Genomic DNA, 23,222 nt, shown 5'->3' on the forward strand with positions numbered 1-23,222 from the left:
TGTTTTTATGTATTTATTTATTTACTTGTGTGTATATGTGTGTGTGCGTGTGTGCGTCCGTGCATGTGTGTGTGCGTCCGTGCGCGTGTGTGTGCATGCACGCGTGTGTGCGTGTGTGTGTGTGTGTGCACATGTTTTTGTGTGTGTGTGTATGTGAGCGTGCGTGTGCGTGCGTGTGTGTGCGTAAAAACACATCTCTTGCAAATATGATAAAGCTGTGGTGAAACCAACCGTGGGTCACCCCACATTACCATGCTCACTCTGAGGCCTTTCATGTCATATCATTCCGTATTTCACATACTTTTAGACCATTGTCTTTTACCTTATATGAAAGAAGAAAAATCTGACCCCCCCCGATTAGAACAGGAGTGCTGTTTTGTTATTGGACTTCTGTGCTCGACACGGATTGTCTATAACAAACACTTTATTCAAACATAAGGGTGTCCATATGTGCACGTGGCACCAGGACACCCTTGGTCGCAGTTCGCTGATTGACTTTATAGTTGTATCATCGGATTTGCGGCCTCATGTTTTGGACACTTGAGTGAAGAGAGGGGTAGAGCTGTCAACTGATCACCACCTGGTGGTGAGTAGGCTCCGTTGGTGGGGGAAGATGCCAGTCCGACCTGGAAGACCCAAACGTGTTGTGAGGGTTCGTTGGGAACGTCTGGCTGAATCCCCTGTTAGAAGGAGTTTCAACTCCCACCTCCGGCAGAACTATACACATGTCCCGGGGGAGGTGGGGGACATTGAGTCCGAATGGACCATGTTCCGTACCTCCCTTGCTGAGGCGGCAAATCAGAGTTGTGGCCGTAAGGTGTTTGGTGCCTGTCGTGGTGGCAACCCCCGCACTCGCTGGTGGACACCAGTAGTAAGGGATGCCGTAAAGCTGAAGAAGGAGTCTTATCGGGCCTATATAGCCTGTGGGACTCCTGAGACAGCTGACAGGTATCGATTAGCCAAGCGGAATGCAGCCTTGGTGGTCGCCGAGGCAAAAACACGGGCATGGGAAAAGTTCGGTGAGGCCATGGAAGCCGACTTCCGGACCGCTTCGAGGAAAATCTGGTCCACCATCCCGCATCTCAGGAGGGGAAAGCAGTGCACCACTAACACTGTGTACAGTGACAGTGGGGCACTGCTGACCTCGACTCGAGACGTCGTGAACCGGTGGGCAGAGTACTTCGAAGACCTCCTCAACTCCACCAACATGCCTTCCTTGGAGGAAGCAGTGTCTGGGGACTCTGAGGTGGGCTCTCCGATCTTTGTGACTGAAGTCACCGAGGTGGTTAAGAAGCTCCTCGGTGGCTAGGCCCCGGGGTGGATGAGATCTGACCGGAGTTCCTAAATGCTCTGGATGTTGTGGGGCTGTCCTGGCTGACACGCCTCTGCAACATTGCGTGGAGAGTGCCTCTGGATTGGCAGACCGGGGTGGTGGTCCCCCTTTTTAAAAAGGGGGACCGGAGGGTGTGTTCCAACTACAGAGGGATCACACTCCTCAGCCTCCCTGGAAAGGTCTATTCAGGGGTCATAGAGGGGCGGGTCCGTCGGAAAGTCGAGCCTCAGATTGAGGAGGAACAGTGTGGTTTTCGTCCCGGCCGCGGAACAGTGGACCAGCTCTACACCCTTAGCAGGGTCCTCGAGGGTGCATGGGAATTCGCCCAACCAGTCTCCATGTGCTTTGTGTATTTGGAGAAAGCGTTTGACCGTGTCCCTCGTGGAGTTCTGTGGGGGGTGCTTCGGGAATATGCGGTACAGGAGCACCTGATACAGGCCGTTCGGTCCCTATACGACCGATGTCAGTCTGGTTCGCATTGCCGGAATCAATAAGTCGGAATCGTTGGGCTCCGCCAAGGCTGCCCTTGGTCACCGATTCTGTTCATAACCTTTATGGACGGGATTTCTAGGCGCACCCAAAGCGTTGAAGGTTTCCGTTTTGGTGGCCTCAGTATAGCATCTCTGCTTTTTGCAGATGATGTGGTACTGTTGGGGCCTTCAAGTGGAGCTCTCCATCTCTCGCTTGAGCGTTTCACAGCCGAATGTGAAGAGGTGGGGATGAGAATCAGCACCTCCAAATCTGAGACAATGGTTCTCAGTCGGAAAAGGGTGGAGTGCCCTCTCCGGGTCGGGGAGGAGATTTTGCCTCAAGTGGAGGAGTTTAAGTATCTGGGTGTCTTGTTCACGAATGAGGGTGAAAGGGAGCGAGACGTCGACAGGCGGATCGGTGTGGCGTCTGCTGTGATGCGGACTTTGTACCGATCTGTCGTGGTGAAGAAGGAGCTGAGCCACAAAGCAAAGCTCTCAATCTACCGGTCGATCTACGTCCCAACCCTCATCTATGGTCATGAGCTATGGGTTGTGTCCGAAAGAACGAGATCCCGGATGCAAGCGGCCGAAATGAGCTTTCTCCGTCGGGTGTCCGGGCTCTCCCTTAGAGATAAGGTGAGAAGCTCGGTCATCCGGGAGGGGCTCAAAGTCGAGCCGCTTCTCCTCCACATCGAGAGGAGCCAGATGAGGTGGCTCGGGCATCTGATTAGTATGTTCCCGAGCATGCCCCACTGGCAGGAGACCCCGGGGATGACCCAGAACACGCTGGAGAGACTGTCTCCCAGCTGTCATGGGAACGCCTCGGATCCGCCAGGACGAGCTAGAAGAAGTGGCTGGGGAGAGGGAAGTCTGGGCTTCCCTACTGAAGCTGCTGCCCCCGCGACCCGACCCCGGATAAGCGGCAGAAGATGGATGGATGGATGGGTGTGTGCGTGTGCATCCATGTGTGTGCGTGTGCATGCGTGTGTGTGTGGGTGTGTATGTGTATGTGTGTGTGTGTGTGTGTGTGTGTGTGTGTGTGTGTGTGTGTGTGTGTGTGTGTGTGTGTGTGTGTGTGTGTGTGTGTGTGTGTGTGTGTGTGTGTATTTGGAGACATTCATTCCTGAGAAGGCAGAAAGATGTAGTCAAAGACTGGTGGAGCTTCCGCTCACTAATTCAACCAAACCCACGTCGTCAAATAAAAAAAATACGTTCGGCAAGGGGAAAGATGATATAAAACATCATAAAGCCAGCAAGCAGCTTTACGAAGCATAAAATTTGCCATGCCTGCCAGGAAATTAACATATGGGAAATACAGTTCCCCAATTGCAGGTGATTAATATCAAATTAATTGTGTCATCACAGTGGTGTCAGGTAGTTTACTTTCGGGCTGAGCAGAAAAACCTGCGACAATAAACACACTATGATGGGGTTTTTACTTTTCTGGACCAGGATTGGACACATTTGTACCAATGCTTTTTGAGCAAAAATAGTGGAAGGTTTTGAGTAAATTAGGAAATTATATAGCATTTGAAGGGGCTTTGCCTGCTTTTAATGTACAAATGATATGTCATCTAAGACTTGAAATGATGAACGAAGAGTTGAAAGAACACTCTGCCAACTTTCAAGTGCTGGATCTGTTAATTCTCCTTCTGCCACAAGGAATGACTTTCTGTTTGCCAAATTAAACACAAAGCCTAAACACAATTACAGAAAAATGCCCAAAGTATCTACAGTAGAATGTCAACAGAACTGTCTAATTGATTCACCGATTGAAATTTCTTATTGTAGCAGCTTGCTTGATGTTGGATTTCATATAGAACACACACGCACACGCATACGCACACACACACACACACACACACACACACACACACACACACACACACACACACACACACACACACACACACTGTGATGTGACGAGAGGCATGGTCCTGGAGGTTTCTTCAAAGTCTCTTCAGTTTCACCTCAGAAGAGACTTTATTATGATTTAAGAATTGGAAGATACAGTATTCTTGCCTTTTTTTGCTTGTGAATTGCCCCTGAAACCCTTATTAAAATCTTTGTTTGTATTCAAACCTGTCGCCCATTGCACTCCTTGTCCTGTCCCGCTGAGAGCTAGCCTCTCATGTCATCACATATGGTGGAGAATGCGGGCACTGGACAAGCGTTAATAAGTGCATGTGTGACGGGTGTCACAACAGTGACTGTCTTCATCTCCACGATGCTGCCGTCTGAATAAGACCAGACTCGTGGATGTGTCTTTGTATTTCTTTTATTTCTGCAACACAGTATGGCAGAAGGGATGGGTGAAGTCGCATGGTTTTCGTCTTGTGATTAACATGAATGTCGTCCAGATTGTTCTGGATATGCAAAACATTGTAGATAACAAAACAGAATGAACAACGTGTGATCGTATAGTGGTTATTTACAGAAAAAGAGAATACAACACAGGTTCAATGTTATTTACATAATGTCCCTGAACGCATCATACGGGAGACTCTGCAGAACACGCGGTGCGCTTGCAAGGGCGCAGAGTTCAACCTGCCACGAACATTCACGGGCAAATGAAACACGACACAAGAAACTAAATATTGTACAATAAAAACGAAATGAAGCAATTATTATCTGCAACACAGTATGGCAGAAGGGATGGGTGAAGTCGCATGGGTTTCGTCTTGTGATTAACTGCGCAACAGAAAAGCACCATGAAGCTAATGTGCTTCAAAGTTCCACTCGACAAAACGTGAATTAAATAATGACACAAAAAGTAATCTGGACTCGAAATGAATAAGGGAACTAATTAGATAACACTAGACAGTACAAAAGGGGAAACAAAATAAGATATTGTCATGAAAATGCATGTTAATCCAGATCATCAGAGAATTGCGACTCACCATGAATCTCGTCCAGATTGTTCTGGAAACTATGGGCGGGACTTGGTGCCACACTGTGCGCCGTTGCGTCACTTCCATCATAATTTAATAATCGAGTGCACAACTCCGTTACACATGGACATAGATGGTTTGTGTTTTATTTTTTACAACTTGACAATATCTTCAATTACAAATTCAAAAATGGAAGGCATCTTGAAAACCCTTTTCGCAAGTCAGGAAGCCCAATATCAGGCCAATTTGGCTCTCCGAGAGGAGCAAAAGAGAGCAAATGAACTGAAGTCACAGGAGTTTCTCTTGCAAAAACAAATTGCCGCCAAGAACATGCCCCGGGTGAAGGCGGGTGATTTTGTAGCCAAGATGGGGGTGACGGATGATATTGAGGCGTACCTGCATACATTTTAAGCAACAGCCACTGGAGAAAGATGGCCCAAGCAGCAATGGGTGGGATTGCTAGCATCCTTTCTGACAGGGGAATCACTGAATGCTGTCCGCGACTTGACCGCAGACAGAGCAGAAGACTACGATTATCTAAAAGCTGAAATTCTCAGCAGACATGGGCTCACCAAGTTCGGGATGGCACAGGGCTTCCACACCTGGACATTCCAGCCAGAAGAGCCTCCACGGGCACAGATGCACGAATTGGCCCGCATCGCCCGGAAGTGGCTGGAACCGGAAAGGAACACTGCAGCTGTGGTGGTCGCTACTTATGGGCCCTGCCCTATGAGGCAAAAAAGATCATCAGTCGCTGACTACTTCCTGTCAAACAGTGGCAGCAGTGGAGCAGTACCAGGCCACAGCGGAGATGCTGCGAACGACCAGGAAGGAAACCAGCCACACATCCCCACCCCGGACCGGAATTGCCCCCACAAAGGTGCCTAAGCTTACGAACACAGCCAAGATGGCTCCAGGGGGCATCAGAAGCCCCCCCCCCACGCAGTGGCGGATACCCAGGGGCACTGTGCCCAAACAATGCTACAGATGCGGAGAGACAGGACACATCTCATGGCAGTGTGGAAAACCAACAGAAGAGTCCATGCCGACCGCTGACTTTTCCAGTGCCCACCCTGCTCATTATGCCTCCCTCCTGGGGTTGAGTGACAGCTCACTAACGAGACCCCCCCACCTGTCCAGTGACAGTGAATCAATAGGATGTTGAAGCCCTGATTGAATCCGGAAGCCTGGTCACCTTGGTGCGCCAAACGCTGGTGGATCCAACCAGGCTGTCTCGAGAGAAAACCCTTCCAGTCTCCTGTGTCCACAGAGCCACCAGAGAGTACCACACCACTGAACTCACCATGACCACAACCAAGGGAATCATCCGCACGGTAGGTGGTGTGGTTGATTCTCTCCCTGTCCCCCTCCTGATTGGATGCGACTGCCCGGCCTTTCACCCACTGTGGAGAGAAACACAGGAAAGACTGGCCCGACTACCTCGGAAGGGGAGAGGTAAGACGCTTGTAGTGAATACTCAAGGGGAGAGTGAATGAGGAGGGTACCCTCATTCACTCTCCCCAGAAAGAGCCGAGGAGACTCCAGCCCCAGAAAATCTCCCGGCTTCCAGTGGTGCCGAGAACCCAGGGACCCAGAAGCTGCCTCCTCTAACAGGCCGGTATGGTACAGCCCAGTTACAGGATCCTACTCTTGCCAACGCCATGAAAAATGTGCAGGTTTTAGAGGGTGTAGTAGTGGGGGAAAGAAAAAGTCCCAAATACCCCCATTTTGCTGTTGACCGGGGGTTAATATACTAGGTAACGAAGCAAAATGATGAGGTACGTGAAAAACTTCTCGTGCCACAGCCACACCGAGCTACAGTACTGGACTTGGCACACACACACCTGCTAGGGGGACACCTAGGGGTAGAAAAGACAAAAGACAAAAGAGAGAATCTTGCAACGGTTATTCTGGCCGGGGGGTGCACAGGGATGTGGAGAACTATTGTCGGGTACCAACAGGTGGCGCCAAAGCCCACATACAGAAGCCCGCTCATTCCCTTACCCATCATCGAGACCCCTTTTCAGAGGCTTGGGCTGAGATATAGTTGGACCGCTACCAAAAAGTGCTAGGGGACACCAGTATATCTTAGTTATGATCGATTATGTTACTCGGTTTCCAGAGGCTGTTCCCCTCAGAAAGGCTACCACTGGGCAGAATGCAAAGGAACTGTTTGCTCTCGCCAGCAGGGTGGGAATCCCAAAAGAGATACTGACAGACCAAGGAAGCCCCTTTATGTCCAAGGTCATGAAGAACCTATGTGCCCTGTTCAAGGTCAAGCAACTGAGAACTTCCATCTACCACCCAAAGACGGATGGGTTGGTAGAACGTTTCAACAAGACACTCAAGGCCATGATGAGGAAAGTGATCAAAGAAGATGGCCGAAACTGGTATCAACTGCTGCCGTACTTGTTGTTTGCTGTGAGGGAAGTACCACAGTCTTCCACTGGTTTTTCACCCTTCGAGCTGTTGTACTCTTACAGACACCGGGGACTGCTGGATATCGCCAAAGAGGCTTGGGATGAGCAGCCGTGCCGACAACGTACCCTCATTGAGCATGTGGGAGACATGAGACAAAGAATGAAGGCCATTTATCCTATAATGCGAGAGCACATGGAAGTGGCCCAACGACAGCAGCAAGCAGTAATCTCGAGAGTAAAGCCAGGGGTCAGAGTGCTGGTCTTGGTGCCAACCGTGAAATGCAAATTCCTGGCATCTTGGTGAGGCAATCTAGTAAGAGGAAACATGAGCAGATTTATCACGTTAACCTACTAAAGAAATGGCATGCCATGGAGGCGCTGTTCAGTTGTCTCCCTCCCAGCGAGGCTAAGGAACCGGCAAGAGAAGAAGTTCAGATGGGTCCAAGTTTGTCCCCACCCCAACGCCAGCTGATCCTCAAATTGGTCGAGCGTAACCAAGATGTCTTCTCCTCCATACCTGGGCACACAGAGGTGGTGCAACACGAGATGTGCAACACATCTGGAAAAACGGTACACCAGCATCCATACCATGTGCCGGAGGCCCGTAAGGCAGCTATTCAAGAGGAGATAAGGAGGATGCTGGACCTGGGGTTAATTGAGGAGTCCCAAAGCCCCTGGGCGAGTCCGATTGTGTTGTTTCCCAAGCCAGACGGGTCAATACGATTCTGTATTGACTATCGGAAGTTGATTGAGGTGCCTGAATTTGATGCGTATCCAATGCCTCGTGTTGATGATCTTATCAACTCCCTGGGACAGGCACGTTTCGTAATCACTCTCGACCTCACAAAGGGTTATTGGCAGGTGCCCCTGACCTCGGTATCAAAGGAGAAGACAGCCTTCGCCACACCAGAGGGACTCTACTAGTACACGAGGCTCCCGTTTGGTCTCCATGGAGCACCCGCCACAATTCAGCGCCTAATAGATCGGATTATCACGCCCTACAGGAAGTACGCAGCAGCATACGTGGATGATGTTGTCACACAGAGTCCCGACTGGGAGAGTCACTTACCCCGAGTGCAAGCTGTGATTGACTACCTCAGAAAAGAAGGTCTCACAGCAAACCCGAAAAAGTGCAGGTTGGTATTTGGCGATACCGACTACCTGGGCTACACTATAGGACGGGGCCTGGTGCAGCATCAAGAAGCAAAACTACGGGCCATACAAGATTGGCCCCTTTCCAAAAAGCAGGTGAGGTCGTTCTTAGGCCTGGCTGGCTACTATAGACGATTTATTGCTGACTTTTCGACTATAGCAGCCCCCTGACAGAATTGACGACCAAAAAACACTCCTGGTTGGTGAAATGGAGCCCAGAGGCCAAAATGGCCTTCATCAATCTGAAACAGGGGCTGTGCTCCAGTCCGATCCTGGTGGCACCAGACTTCAGCAAGGACTTCATTGTTCAAGCTGATGCATCTGAAGTTGGTCTGGTGGCCATACTCTCGCAAGTACATGGAGGAGAGGAACATCCCATCTTTTACCTTAGCAGAAAGCTGTTGCCCAGGGAAAAGAACTATTCCACAGTGGAAAAGGAGTGTTTTGACATTACATGGGCTTTGGAGTCATTGCGCTTCTATCTCCTGGGAAGACGTTTCACGGTGGTCTCTGATCATGCTCCTCTACAATGTATGGCCATAAACAGAGAGACCAACAGCAGAGTAACCAGGTGGATTTTAAGTCTGCAGGCCTTTAAGGGGGGGGGGGGGTAATGTGTGATGACACGAGAGGCTGGGTCCTGGAGGGGAAATATATTCCCCTATGTGGCTCCACCCAGAGAGAGTTTTGGCCCCATCTGGTAGAGGGCAGCAATCCACAGCCCACACCTGTGGCTGATCACGGCTTGATTGGCATGCAAGGCTTTAAGGCCAGAGAGCCTCTGAGTGTGTGGCCGGGGAGACACTGATCGCTGCATGGAACTCGTCGCCAGTTGGGACCATGGCACGGAACACCGGATCTGAAACCTTGATAATGGTGGCTAGGCTACCGAGGAAGGATCTCAAGAGGGGTGAGGCCTAGAAACACAGAACTCCGTCTTCAGTTTCACCTCAGAAGAGACTTTATTATGATTTAAGATTGGAAGGGACGCTATTCTTGCCTTTTTTGCTTGTGAATTCCCCCTGAAACCCTTTATTAAAATCTTTGTTTGCATTCAAAACTGTCGGCCATTGCACTCCCGCTGAGAGCTGGCCTCTCATGACATCACAACACACACACACACACACACACACGCACACACATATACATAGTGTCGTTCGAAACCAGCGCACATAAACATAAGAACAGTTAACAAAGGAGCTGTCAGTGTCAAAGTCTCTTCAAGCAAATGTCACTATTTGACACCTTTTTTCAATTTCAACTACAATTATATACCTCTCTGTTTTTATATTCATTTATATTCATTTTTATATTCATGACACAGTCCTTTTGTGGATATTTTCCCAGTGGTTTAAAATGTTGCTTGTCGGTCTGAAGTTCTGTATTTTATTAAGATTACAGGCATTTGTACGACCATTGCCCAGGACCAGAGTGGAACGTCATGTGCAGGGGATGCTGCGAGTATGATGTGATACGCTGCAAATGCCCATTGCAGGGGACCTCGGTGGGCTACGCTGTACCCTGCTGCCGCAATGCTATCAATGAGTGTGACCCCTGCATCATCCATCCAGGTGATAAGTGGCTGCCAGGCATTTAGCACAAATTTTTACTTTTTTTTCCAGAAGCATTGTAGCATTTGCCACTACAGTAATACCTGAGCTTACGAACTTAATTGGTTGCCAGAAAGTGTGTGTAAAGTGAAGGGTTCGTCTTCCAAACATTTATTTCCCATAAGAAACCATTAAAATGAGAATAATCCTTTCCAGGTTCCCTATAAAGCATAATTTTCTTCTAAATAATCATTTAAACTACACAAAATATACATTATTTTGTGTATCAAAAATGTGCTATTGTATTGTAATGAAAGAAATAAACTGTATGTATAATAAAGTCGATTTATTTACCTTTGTGATGGTCGATGTAGTTGCTTCTTGATGATATCTGAGTGAAGTTGGATTTGATTGGATTTGATTTGTCTTTATCAGTCTCACAGTGGATAAATTTACATTTCACAGCAGCAAAGTGCTTTCTCGGCAGTAATACCCTCACTCACACTGTCCCGTGCTAGCTGCTTTTCGGTAATCCAGTTCCATCCAAGTTTTTTAACCTCTTTTATTGCCTGAGACCGTTGCTTAGACAGCACGGAAATACCCTTAGCCATACACGCACCATTAATAGGTTTCTTGCACGTCACACAAACGCACACTTTGTTCGTGTATTTTCTTTTGTGTCCTCTTCGGCTTAACACTACACTGTGATGGGGTCTTTTTCGGTCCCATAATAGCAAATGTACTCCACTCAATAACAAACCACGTCCAACTCAAAGAAAGGGGGTGACGAAAACCAGTCCGCCAGCCACCGTGGCGCTGTTCAACCGTGTGGTTTAGTGTTCCTCTGCCGAAAAGTAGCCCATCAGGAAATATTATATGATCGCGAATTTAATATTCATGATGCAAAAAGTTCGTGAGCTGAGGTATCACTGTATTTTCATCATTTGATGAACTCCATGCCTTCTCAAGTGTCAGGTTAGCTCATTTTAGACATGATGTATTCATATACAGGTACTGTAGACCCTCTACTCCTTGAGGAACTGAAAATAGAATTGACTTGTTTGTTTTGCATAGTGTATGAATAGGACCCAAGTAATCAGTGAGGTAGAGGAGAGCAGGTTGGCGTAAACAGTAGTACGCTGGAAAAGAATAACTGAAGTACAGTAAAGTCTCGTTATATCGATATCGGTTATATCGATAGTCCCGCTTATTACGATACTATTTCTATGCACGCACGGAGAAAATTACATGCGCGCAGGGTCGGATATATCGATAGTCCCGGTTATATCTATATTTTTCGGACTCCCTAGAATATCGATATAACGAGACTTTACTGTACTTGAAAAAAAGTCCTGAAAATCACAAGAAACAAAAGTAGCAAAAAATAGATACATATATACAGTATATACATATTTTAAAGGCGCAAACTATGACAGGAGCACACAAACAATCACAATGATCCAACAAAGACTGACAGAACCCAGAGAACGTAATACAAGAAAAGTGACGAGACAACGAGAAACATCTGGACAAGACACACAGGGTTGATGTGGCGATTGGTTCAACACTAGGGACCTGGATGACGAGAACAGAGGAACAGGTGCAGTCAAAATAGAGCAAAATAAAAATGTAACCTAAAGAAAAACATAATATAAATACAGCTTCCATTGTTTTGGGTAGACTTTTAACTCAATTTTTTGAATGTTTGGTGGATTTATGGTTCGTTCATCCGAAATCGGTCAATTGTTGTTATCTGACAGAGCGCCTTGCCCACATTCAAGGACCAGAAGAAAGAATGCTGAATGACTCATTGTGAAATCATTTGATAATACGTATGTTATATTCATATAGAGCAGGTTGATGAATGCACCCCATATTAGCTTCTGTACGAGTGCAAGGCACGTGACCCAACTTTGGCCACATATGGTGGACAACCATGCAGAGTCAACAACTTCTTTTTAGAACACGGCTATCTTCTGAGCATTTCACAGCACTTCTAATCCTTGTGTCGAATGTCAATTTCTCTAAATATTAAAAATGGGTAGCAAGGGGGCTTGACGAATGTTCAGTGGAGGTCATTCCAGAGAGTGGGACGCAGCGGGAAAGGCCCCATCCCCTCTGAGCCTCCGTTTAGTTTTTGGCACATATAATAAGGTCTGGTCAGCAGACCGGAGGCGCGGGGAAGGTGTCTCGGGGTGGATGAGCTCTGTGAGGTAAGGAGGAGCGAGGCCATTTAAAGATTCTAAAACATATAAGAGCTTGAAAAGAAGTCTAAAATGTATACGGAGCCAGTGAAGCGATGCCAGAGTAGCAGTTATGTGTTCCTCTAGTTTGAGTGGATGTTATTTTGTTCAATTAGTATCTAGTTTTATTATTTTAGTCTTTTGCCACGTTCACATCATTTCCAGTCCAAAAATTTTTTTGAAAGACACAAATTCACTTCGGGTGCCACGGTGAGGAAATGGTTGACAGATCCGCCTCACAGTTCAGAGGTTGTGCATGGGTTCACATTAGGATTCCAGAATTTGCTTTTCTCCATCTCTGTGTACATTTTAACCAGGTGCTTCAGTTTCCTCCCACATTGCAAATGAGCCATTCTTTAAACACGCAAATGGTCTTTCAGGGTAACATTGTGCCAGCAAAAAATACATTGGTTGATTAGGTTATTTGATCCCATTCGATCTCTTTCAGGTTGCAGTATTTTTGAGAACTGTAAGCGGTGCAAGAACGGGACATGGAGTCCCAAAGATGACTTTTTCATTCGTGGACAATACTGTGCCGAGTGTCGACCCGGATGGTCTGGTGGAAATTGCTTGAGTGAGTGACTGTACATTTTTTCCCACTTTTCTGTGGGATGAAGTAAATGCTTTTTCCTTCCCTCTACATCTGGTATGACTATGCCTTCTGATAAGAATGACCATGCCCAAGAAGTCTTCTTGACATTAAAAACTTAAGATACCATTTCATATGTAAAATATGGACTTCACTGCTTCAACCACGATGAGATACCGCTCAATATCTATGAAAATGATTATTGATGTTTGTTGTACAGTATGATGTGTTCTTCCTTTTTTCTGGATGTCAACATATTAGATCTTTGGATTAATAATGATATGCATCCTTGTGACCAACATGTCCAAAGCTGTCTTTAAACGCTTGTAAAATGTTAAACAGTAGACATCGGTTTCTGTGCGATTGTCCAAAAGTGTCCAAAAGTCCTTTTCATTCTTAAAACAGAGTGTGGTGGTGTGATCCGCAAACGCCAGGGTCACATAGTTCTCGAGAGCTACCCCAACAATGCTCGGTGCGAGTGGACTATACAGGTGGACCAACCTTTCACAATCGAACTCAGGTATGGTGGTGCATCTGTTATGTGGCATACAAAGGAAAAATAAACTTCTCTTTCCGAGACAATTCTAACTTCCCTCTCCGAGTTTCAACTTGATGTTCAGGTCAACACTTGTCCTACACTGGTATTATAGCCTTCCCTGGAATATGAATTAGCCATCTGTAAATGTGATTAATTGCTGGCAGCAGATCAAATGTCTGTTCAGCCCAGATATTTCTACAATGAGTCATTTATAAAGTCTACAGCGTTGGAAAACCCAGCAGGATTTTTTTCTCCTTTAATTACTTTACAGCTGAGTGATAACCTTTCCAGTGCATCATTACTTATCCATTTTTCAATAGTCAAGTGTTTGTCCAGGCTCTCACAGTAAAAAGCGGTACTGATGATGAAAAATATTTTTTTGGGATGGTGAATGATCGGAAAATTTTCGAAGCACTTCTAGGAATGTTTCCAGTGTGAATGCGAATTAGACATGCATACATTTGTACATTTTTATACATATATATACATATACATATACGTTATACATATACATTATATATATATATATATATATATATATATATATATATATATATATATATATATATATATATATATATATACAGTAAAGTCTCGTTATATCGATATCGGATATATCGATAGTCCCGGTTATATCGATACTATTTCTATGCACGCACGAAGAAAATTACATGCAAACAGGGTCGGATATATCGATAGTCCCGGTTATATCGATATTTTTTCGGACTCCCTTGAATATCGATATAACGAGACTTTAATGTATATATATATATATATATATATATATATATATATATATATATATATATATATATATATATATATATATATATATATATATATATATCAGTGGCGGTCCGTGCATTTCACACCTAGGCCTTCAGTGAAGTCCTGCTTAGTCCGACTTGAACAAATATCCCTCGTAATACCATAATTTATGACACAACGGCTGGAGATATCATTTACAAAAGCACACGCACGCAGTGGCATCACCTTAATCGTCTACAACACAGGATATTTTCCGGAGAAATTACACATCAATAAATCTGCATCGGCAATTAGAACTTGTCAATGTACGTGATACTGCAAACACTTAAAAAATAAAAGGAAATTTAAAATCATTTGTCCACAAAGTTTTATTAAGTCCACCAAGAATATGCAATCTTTAACAAGATTTTACGCTAAATTACAGTCAGTTTAATATAAGAAAAACAACGTTCACAAAACGAACTATTTGTTGAAAATAAAAGTAAACAAATCTTTTTCATTTGTTCTTGAGAATAGGCCTACATGCGACAGCGAGTTGTCCTCTCCTTCAGCCATTGTGGGTTAAAAAAGCGAGTAGATATACTTGTTTTTTCTGCTGAAGTTTCCGGGTCTGATCTGTTGTAGCTTGGTTGATTTGCATAGCGCTGCCTCCGCTGAGGGCTGAGGTAAAGTGAGTATCCAATCACAGGACGCGTACATGTCATGTTCAACGCGAGGCCCTCTAGCTGGCCTTACTGTGCCAGCTCGTGATCTGATTGGCTATCGCAACTATATATCAACTACATGTGCCCGTTCATGTACAGCGCACATACGCCCTCACTGTTGATTCTGAAGGCGTCGGTCAGATTTCATACAGCCTGGCGACACAAGCTAGCTGAATTCTGATTGGATTAAAAACTCTGACCTAAAACTACAACACTGAAAGGAGCATAACCAAATGGATATAATATAACATCAAGAAAACAGTATGTAGAATAATTATATATATATATATATATATATATATATATATATATATATATATATATATATATATATATATATATATATATATATATATATATATATATATTTAGAAAAAATACTTTTTTAATGAAATTGACTTTTATTATAATTATGATAATGATGTCTGATTATGTTAGGCCAGCCGGACATCCATTCCATCAAGCCATTAACGACCATCACAAAGGTAAATAAAATGACTTTATTGTATAGTACAGTTTATTTCTTTAATCATAATACTCTATCACATTTATTATTATACTTAAAATAAGGTATATTTTGTCTAGTCTTAAGGCTTAGAAAATTAGAAAGTAGAAAATTATGTTTTATGTGGACCTGGGAACGCATTATTCTCATTTTAATGGTTTCCTATGGGAAATTATTTTTTGGGATACACACTTTTCGCCTGACACACTCTGTCTGGGAAACAATTAAGTTCGTAAGCCAAGGTCCCACTGTACAATGGAACACCCATTTGAGTCACTTTTCACAACAGCAAAGTATGTATTCAAAGTTCGAGTCATTTTCTGCAGCCGTTAGTGTAATTAGTGTCAATTGTAACTGCATGTGCATTGCCTATTTTCGCCCGTTTTCCTTCTGAGTACTTCAAAGCATCGCAACTTCGTGGCAGCTGGTGGAACACCGCCAGATAACACAGGTGCTCACCGAAGACGGGATAATGTGATCGCAACAATTGCTAAGGTGTTGCATTGTGTTTGTTTGCTTATTTCATTCATGTTGGTCTTCATACCAACAGGTTTATGATGCTGAGTTTGGAGGTACATCAATCTTGTCACTATGACTTCGTGGAGGTCAGAGATGGTGACAGCATCAACTCTCGTGTTATAGGTCGGTTCTGTGGAAACAACAGACCCGCTCCCATTCGTAGCTCTGGCAACAGTCTTCACATTCATTTTGAGTCTGATGGTTACAAGAATTTTGATGGCTTCTTTGCTACATTCCAGGAGAGTTCAGGTATGTCTTTGTTGTGCATTTGCTTCCCACTAAACCAACACTAAAGTGCAATAGTATGCAATTAGCAACCCTAATGAGGATAAAGCGGCCTGGAAAATGGATGGATGGATAGTTATTATTTGGGACATTAAAAGGAAAATGCTGTCATGAGCTGGAATGCCAAATGTGATGAAAACAATGAATTCAGAGCATAATCAAAAATTGCATTTTGAGCCAAAATGAACAAATATGCCTTTCATTGCAAATAGCTTGAGGTGTTTAATTTAATTGGATTTTCAGTCCCAGTTTTAGACAACATGATATTGCTCGGTGTAAGTCAAATCACGAGGTGGGTCCCCAACATTCCTTTTTCCATTACTTATCCATCGTCCCATTTTCTATACCACTTATCCCGATCAGGGTCAGAGGAAGCTCGAAGATACAACAGCTGACATCGGGCAAAAACCAATAATGTAGTGTGCCCAAAATTGGATACACTTTCCGTGTACAAACTGTAAAACCATATCTCATTAAAAAGCGCTTTACAACATGACTACACACATTTAGAAACGGAAAGTGAAAATGACTTGGAAATGGTGCAAGCACTTCCAACCCTCCAGTGCGAGCACGGTTTTATGTTTTTATACAGTCCTGATTTATGTACTCTAACGCTGTATTTATTTTTGACAGCTTGCAGCTCATCTCCTTGCCTACATGATGGGACTTGTATCCTCGACAGCTCTGACACATATCACTGTGCCTGTCTGGTTGGCTATACAGGCAAGAGGTGCGAAAATGGTAAGTTTCTTAACACATCAGAAATATGGACCAAACCCAGTCACATCTGTTTTTAGTTGTTGCTGGGTGGGTACAGTTGACATTCATTCCTGGGTCAACTGAGTCATCATTAGTCAATTGGATATCACAGGAACAACCCCTGCAGTCTGGTGTGATGTTTTGAAAAGGTGCATGTTGCCCACGCGCAGATGCCATTCTCTCCACACACATAAAGTACTGTTTTTGTTGGTCGCTGTCCACCTTTGCTGTTGCTTACGAACAGTGTTGTTGTTGACCCATTGCATAAGTAAAGCGCTGCTCTAACACAGGATGGGCGGTAATCAAGTAATATGAGTTGGTCATCGTATTTTTGTAACATCATAGGTACCAAAGTTCAGAACCACAAAAAAAAAAACCATCAAAAGTAGACCTGTACGTAAAAGAGGTTTGTTAGTTGCAATGTGAACATCATAAACAGATGGAGTACTTTCACATGAAAGATGGGAATCAGGTCTGTAAAGTCTGAGTGGACTGAGAGCTACATCAGCAAAAGTCACGGAAGGACTGAGCAGAAAGGAGAAGACAAGTAAACAAGAGCAGTGTTGGAGGAAAATGAGGCAAAGTTGCAGAGGAGGAGCTGCCAGAGAACGTGCGTGTCGTAGGATTAGCAACGTCATTATGAAGAGGCTGTGCATTGTTACAACTTCAGGACTTTAGGGAGGTTTTTTTTCTCGAGGGGAACAAACATTCTCTGAAAGGTGCAACCGCCTAAACCTTGACAAAATGTGAGCATTTGTTTTTCTCAATTCTAATTTTCCTGATTACAAGCCTGCATGGCACAAGAAAAGTGAAGGTAATACTTTCACGATTTATTATTATTATTTTCAACATATTGCTTGGGATTCCCAGCACGCATTCAGCTTTTTAACTCATTCATAGCCAGACATGCAAAAAATGTGTCCACTCTCGTGCCAGGGTTTTTGTTATTGCCACTCGAATTTCAGGACCCACAGAATATTGAATTATCGGACTACATGAACATTCAATGCAGGGTCAGAAACCTTAGACTCTCTTCTTTCATGAGAAAAAAAGTTAATTCCTAAATTATATTGGTCTGTAGTGAGCTTAAAATGAGGGCAGCTGTCCAAAATACAATGCAATAAATAAATATTGGTTTATATAACGCTTTAACAACAGCTGAAGCTGGAAGAAAGCGCTAACATGGGAAAAAATTGAAATTTGGAGGCCATGACCAGGGCTTTATCGGCACCCACACAAGAAAAAAATAGAAGCTGAACAAATTCGGGAATGGCGCTTTACGTCATATTTTCAATTCCCTAGTACATTTGTGAATGACAGTGAATGAGTTAAGAAGATGGACTGATTTTATTCTGTTTTATTTTACATGATGGGTTTGTCAAAACATTTCAGGTGCAGTATATTCATGTTGCTGTCAGTTTGTATTATCTATATTTCATGTTTATGTTATAAGGAGAATTAAAATGGATTGAATGTTTATGTTTGCCAGATTTGTCCAAATGTCACAACGAAGCAACATTTGGCACAACTCCCACATACCTAATATGGTGTCTATCACATAAAATTAAGCCCAAGTCATTAAAACTGACAACCTTTTAGAAGACAATAATAAATGTATCAGCACTTGAACATGTAAAGTACAAAATGAATAATGATGTATCAGTAATCCCAGTGTTTATTTTATGAGTATAAAAATTAAAATGATAGAGGCCGTCTTCATGGGGCTGAGGTCAGGTCATGAAGCTGGTTACTCAGTGAGTGAAGGCTGGGCTTTTTGAATATTAGCTGTTTTGTCTTGCTTTTGTCTTGCTGTAGTGTTGCTCTTTTTGTAAGAAATCAACATACCCAGGACGATAAACACAACACAACAAAACAATGATAATGTATTCTATTCTGCCACTATCCATTTTAAATACATTTTATCTTGTTTGCTCGATCGACCTCTGTCATCATGTCAGAACATTTTGCTGTTTTGATTTAACAGTGCTTAAATAATCCCATAACCATAATAATCTGTAACCTCCGGTTCGCTGATGACATAGATCTGATGGGAAAAAGCGAAGCCGAACTCCAGGAGCTTACCTCCAGACTGGAAAAGGTAGCGAGGGGTTACGGTATGCAAATAAGCGCAGAGAAAAGCAAGATACTGGTCAATAGCTACAATAAAACAACATCACCAAAAATCACAATGAACGGGCAAACCTTAGAAGTGGTGAAGGATTTCAAATACCTCGGGTCCTTTGTGAGTGAGGATGGCAGCTCCACAAAGGAGATTAAATCACGAATGGCAATAGCAACATCAGCCATGGCAAGACTGGCCAGAATTTGGAGGAGCAATACCATCGGCTTTGCAGTGAAGGTCAGGCTGTACAAGTCTCTAGTACTCTCCACCTTGTTATACGGCTGTGAGAGCTGGACACTTACAGCAGACACAGAGCGCAGGATCAAGGCGTTTGAGCATAAGAGCTACAGAAGGATGCTCAATATATCTTACAGGGAACACCAGACAAACGACTACATCAGACAACTAGTCACCACCCTTTCTGGAGAACAAGAGCCTGGACTCTCAATGGTGAACGTCGTAAAATGGCCTGGTTTGGCCACGTTATAAGGCATACCTCACTATCCAAAACCATCCTGGAGGGGACAGTGGAAGGGAAGCGGAGAAGAGGAAGACAGAGGAAGTGCTGGATGGACAACATTAAGGAATGGACAGGCTGCAGCTTCCACACTCTGCTACGAACTGCTGAAGACCGAGAGCGCTGGAGATCTCTGACTGCCCAAACGTCCATCATGGCACCCCTACGGCCTTCTAGGCCACGGGATGAGATGAGATGATGATGAGATGAAATAATCCCAAAGGGGACAATGCGTTTGACTGCTCAGAGTAACTTTTACAGATGTTCAGTTATCGTTACGAACCATTTTGAAAAATAAAATGTACGTACTCCAACATTAAAATCTGATTTTGAAGGCTTTGTGCTCGGTAAGTCTTGGTTTTGGTCTTTGGTGTATTGTGCGCTAGGTCTCCAGTACATGGCAACATTGCTATTATTTAGGCAATGTCTGGAATCACTGTGCAGAGGTCGCTGGTTCGTGTCCCGCTCCGGGATCCATGTGTGGAGTTTGCATGTTCTCTCCGGGACCGCGTGGGTTTTCTCCGGGTCCTCCGGTTTCCTCCCACATTCCAAAAACATACATGACAGGCAGATTGAACACTTCAAATTGTCCCTAGGGGTAAGTATGAGAGTGACTGTTGTTTGTCTTTGTTTGCCCTGCGATTGGCTGGAAACAAATTCAGGGTGTCCCCCACCTAGTGCCCGAAGACGGCCGAGACCCTATATAATGAGGAATAATCGTTATTCAATAATGGATGGATGGATGTCTGGAGGCGCACTACAATGGTAGCGTACTTGATTTGTGGACGGAATAGTCCCTGCAGCATGTACATGAGTGGTCATAGGTAAATGTGCCAAAATTATCCTCTCATGCTGCTGTGGTGGGGAATTCTTCTTTTGACCAGTTGGGGAAGTAAGATGCATCAGAAGGCTGAATTCAGCTGTGATGGAGCGAGCTGGCAAACTCAGCTCCGATAGATTCTTTCTGTCTGGCTTTGATGAAAAATAACAATAATAATCCGATTCTATAGTCAATTAAGTGTTTACATCATCATGCTTCGTTAAGTACTTTTTATTTTTGCATCCGACACATCACTTCATTTGAAACCTATTCTGACTAATATTTGAATGTATAGATTGTTATTTCCTATTTCCATGCAGGCTACACAGCAAATGTGATCACCACCACCCCGCCGCCCAACCCCAATTATTCTAATCATCGACTGCACCAGCAATATTTACTCCACTGCCCATACCGTGTACTTTACAAGTCATTAGAGCTTAGCAATACCACCTACATTGGTGCCTGTCGTGGAGGCAATCCCCGTACTCGCTGGTGGACACCAGTAGTAAGGGATGCCGTAAAGCTGAAGAAGGAGTCCTACCGGGCTTATATAGCCTGTGGGACTCCTGAGACAGCTGACACGTATCGACTAGCCAAGCGGAATGCAGCCTCGGTGGTCGCCGAGGCAAAAACACGGGCATGGGAAGAGTTCGGTGAGGCCATGGAAGCCGACTTCCGGACCGCTTCGAGGAAATTCTGGTCCACCATCCGGCGTCTCGGGAGGGGAAAGCAGTGCACCACTAACACTGTGTACAGTGAGGGTGGGGCGCTGCTGACTTCGACTCGAGACGTCGTGAACCGGTGGGCAGAGTACTTCGAAGACCTCCTCAACTCCACCAACACGCCTTCCTTGGAGGAAGCAGTGTCTGGGGACTCCGAGGTAGGCCCTCCGATCCTTGTGACTGAAGTCACCGAGGTGGTTAAAAAGCTCCTCGGTGGCAAGGCCCCGGGGGTGGATGAGATCCGACCGGAGTTCCTAAAGGCTCTGGATGTTGTGGGGCTGTCCTGGCTGACACGCCTCTGCAACATTGCGTGGTCATCGGGGAGAGTGCCTCTGGATTGGCAGACTGGGGTGGTGGTCCCCCTTTTTAAAAAGGGGGACCGGAGGGTGTGTTCCAACTACAGAGGGATCACATTCCTCAGCCTCCCTGGAAAGGTCTATTCAGGGGTCCTAGAGGGGCGGGTCCGTCGGAAAGTCGAGCCTCAGATTGAGGAGGAACAGTGTGGTTTTCGTCCCAGCCGCGGAACAGTGGACCAGCTCTACACCCTTAGCAGGGTCCTCGAGGGCGCATGGGAATTCGCCCAACCACTCTACATGTGTTTTGTGGACTTGGAGAAAGCGTTTGACCGTGTCCCTCGTGGAGTTCTGTGGAGGGTACTTCGGGAGTATGGGGTACAGGAGCGGCTGATACGGGCCGTTCGGTCCCTATACGACCGATGTCAGAGTCTGGTTCGCATTGCCGGCAGTAAGTCGGAACCGTTTCCAGTGAGGGTTGGGCTCCGCCAAGGCTGCCCTTTGTCACCGATTCTGTTCATAACCTTTATGGACAGAATTTCTAGGCGCAGCCGAAGCGTTGAAGGTTTCCGTTTTGGTAGCCTCAGTATAGCATCTCTGCTTTTTGCAGATGATGTTGTACTGTTGGGGCCTTCAAGTGGAGCTCTCCAACTCTCGCTGGAGCGTTTCGCAGCCGAATGTGAAGCGGCTGGGATGAGAATCAGCACCTCCAAATCTGAGACAATGGTTCTCAGTCGGAAAAGGGTGGAGTGCCCTCTCCGGGTCGGGGAGGAGATTTTTCCTCAAGTGGAGGAGTTTAAGTATCTGGGTGTCTTGTTCACGAGTGAGGGTGAAAGGGATCGAGAGGTCGACAGGCGGATCGGTGCGGCGTCTGCCGTGATGCGGACTTTGTACCGATCTGTCGTGGTGAAGAAGGAGCTGAGCCAAAAAGCAAAGCTCTCAATCTACCGGTCGATCTACGTCCCAACCCTCATCTATGGTCACGAGCTATGGGTTGTGTCCGAAAGAACGAGATCCCGGATGCAAGCGGCCGAAATGAGCTTTCTCCGTCGGGTGTCCGGGCTCTCCCTTAGAGATAAGGTGAGAAGCTCGGTCATCCGGGAGGGGCTCAAAGTCGAGCCGCTTCTCCTCCACATCGAGAGGAGCCAGATGAGGTGGCTCGGGCATCTGATTAGGATGCCCCCGGGACGTCTCCCTCGTGAGGTGTTCCGGGCATGCCCCACTGGCAGGAGACCCCGGGGACGACCCAGAACACGCTGGAGAGACTATGTCTCCCAGCTGGCATGGGAACGCCTCGGGATCCGCCAGGACGAGCTGGAAGAAGTGGCTGGGGAGATGGAAGTCTGGGCTTCCCTACTGAAGCTGCTGCCCCCGCGACCCGACCCCGGATAAGCGGCAGAAGATGGATGGATGGATGGAATACCACCTACAGTTGAAAATGTTGTATGTTCCTTTTAAAATTTTGAAGTTATTATTCATCCTTTCAGGAAAGTAGATTACGACAGTGGGCAGTTTACCATGTTATCAGGTTCCAAGGTGCTTCAAAGGGTTAAATCAATTAATCTCCTAAACATGTAGAACAAGCTAATCTCAAGAACCGGATTTAAACATCCTTACATGGAGGCTAATATGGTGAAGAAACATATATTTTAAATGCACAAATTCATAATAAGAAATACAGTGATACCTCAGCTTACATATTTAATTGGTTCCCAGAAAGCGTGTCTAAGGCTAAAACTTTGTCTGCCAAACATTTATTTCCCATAAAAAATCATTAAAATGAGAATAATCCGTTCCCAGGTCCCATAAAACAAATTTCTACTAAATAAGCCTTAAAGTACATAACATATACCCTATTTTACGTACAATAAATGTGCTATTTTATTGTAATTGACTAAATAAACTGTACTATATAATAAAGTCATTTTATTTACCTTTGTCATGGTAGTTGTCAATGCGTAATGGTACTGGGACAGTGAAGTCACACAAACGCACAACTCATTTGTGTTTTCTGATGAG

The 23,222-nt window shown here is 45.1% G+C and overlaps 1 protein-coding gene across 2 annotated transcripts in view; it reads left to right on the top strand.

Moving 5' to 3' along the window:
- The window catches only part of pamr1b (peptidase domain containing associated with muscle regeneration 1b), a 38,894-nt gene that overhangs the window by 5,557 nt on the left and 10,115 nt on the right, over window positions 1-23,222 (top strand). For both annotated transcript variants that reach the window (XR_016115068.1, XM_088997331.1), the window contains exons 2-6: window positions 9,661-9,837; window positions 12,508-12,633; window positions 13,054-13,168; window positions 15,714-15,931; window positions 16,601-16,708. Coding sequence is in view for 1 of the 2 variants with exons in the window: in XM_088997331.1 (XP_088853457.1) it covers window positions 9,661-9,837; window positions 12,508-12,633; window positions 13,054-13,168; window positions 15,714-15,931; window positions 16,601-16,708 (744 nt within the window). In the remaining variant the exon portion in view is untranslated. The remainder of the gene's footprint in view (window positions 1-9,660; window positions 9,838-12,507; window positions 12,634-13,053; window positions 13,169-15,713; window positions 15,932-16,600; window positions 16,709-23,222) is intronic.

This window comes from Hippocampus bargibanti, linkage group LG05 (assembly GCF_051943395.1).
Source record: "Hippocampus bargibanti isolate YZ-2025 linkage group LG05, ASM5194339v1, whole genome shotgun sequence".
In the NCBI taxonomy this organism is placed as follows: Eukaryota; Metazoa; Chordata; class Actinopteri; order Syngnathiformes; family Syngnathidae; genus Hippocampus; species Hippocampus bargibanti.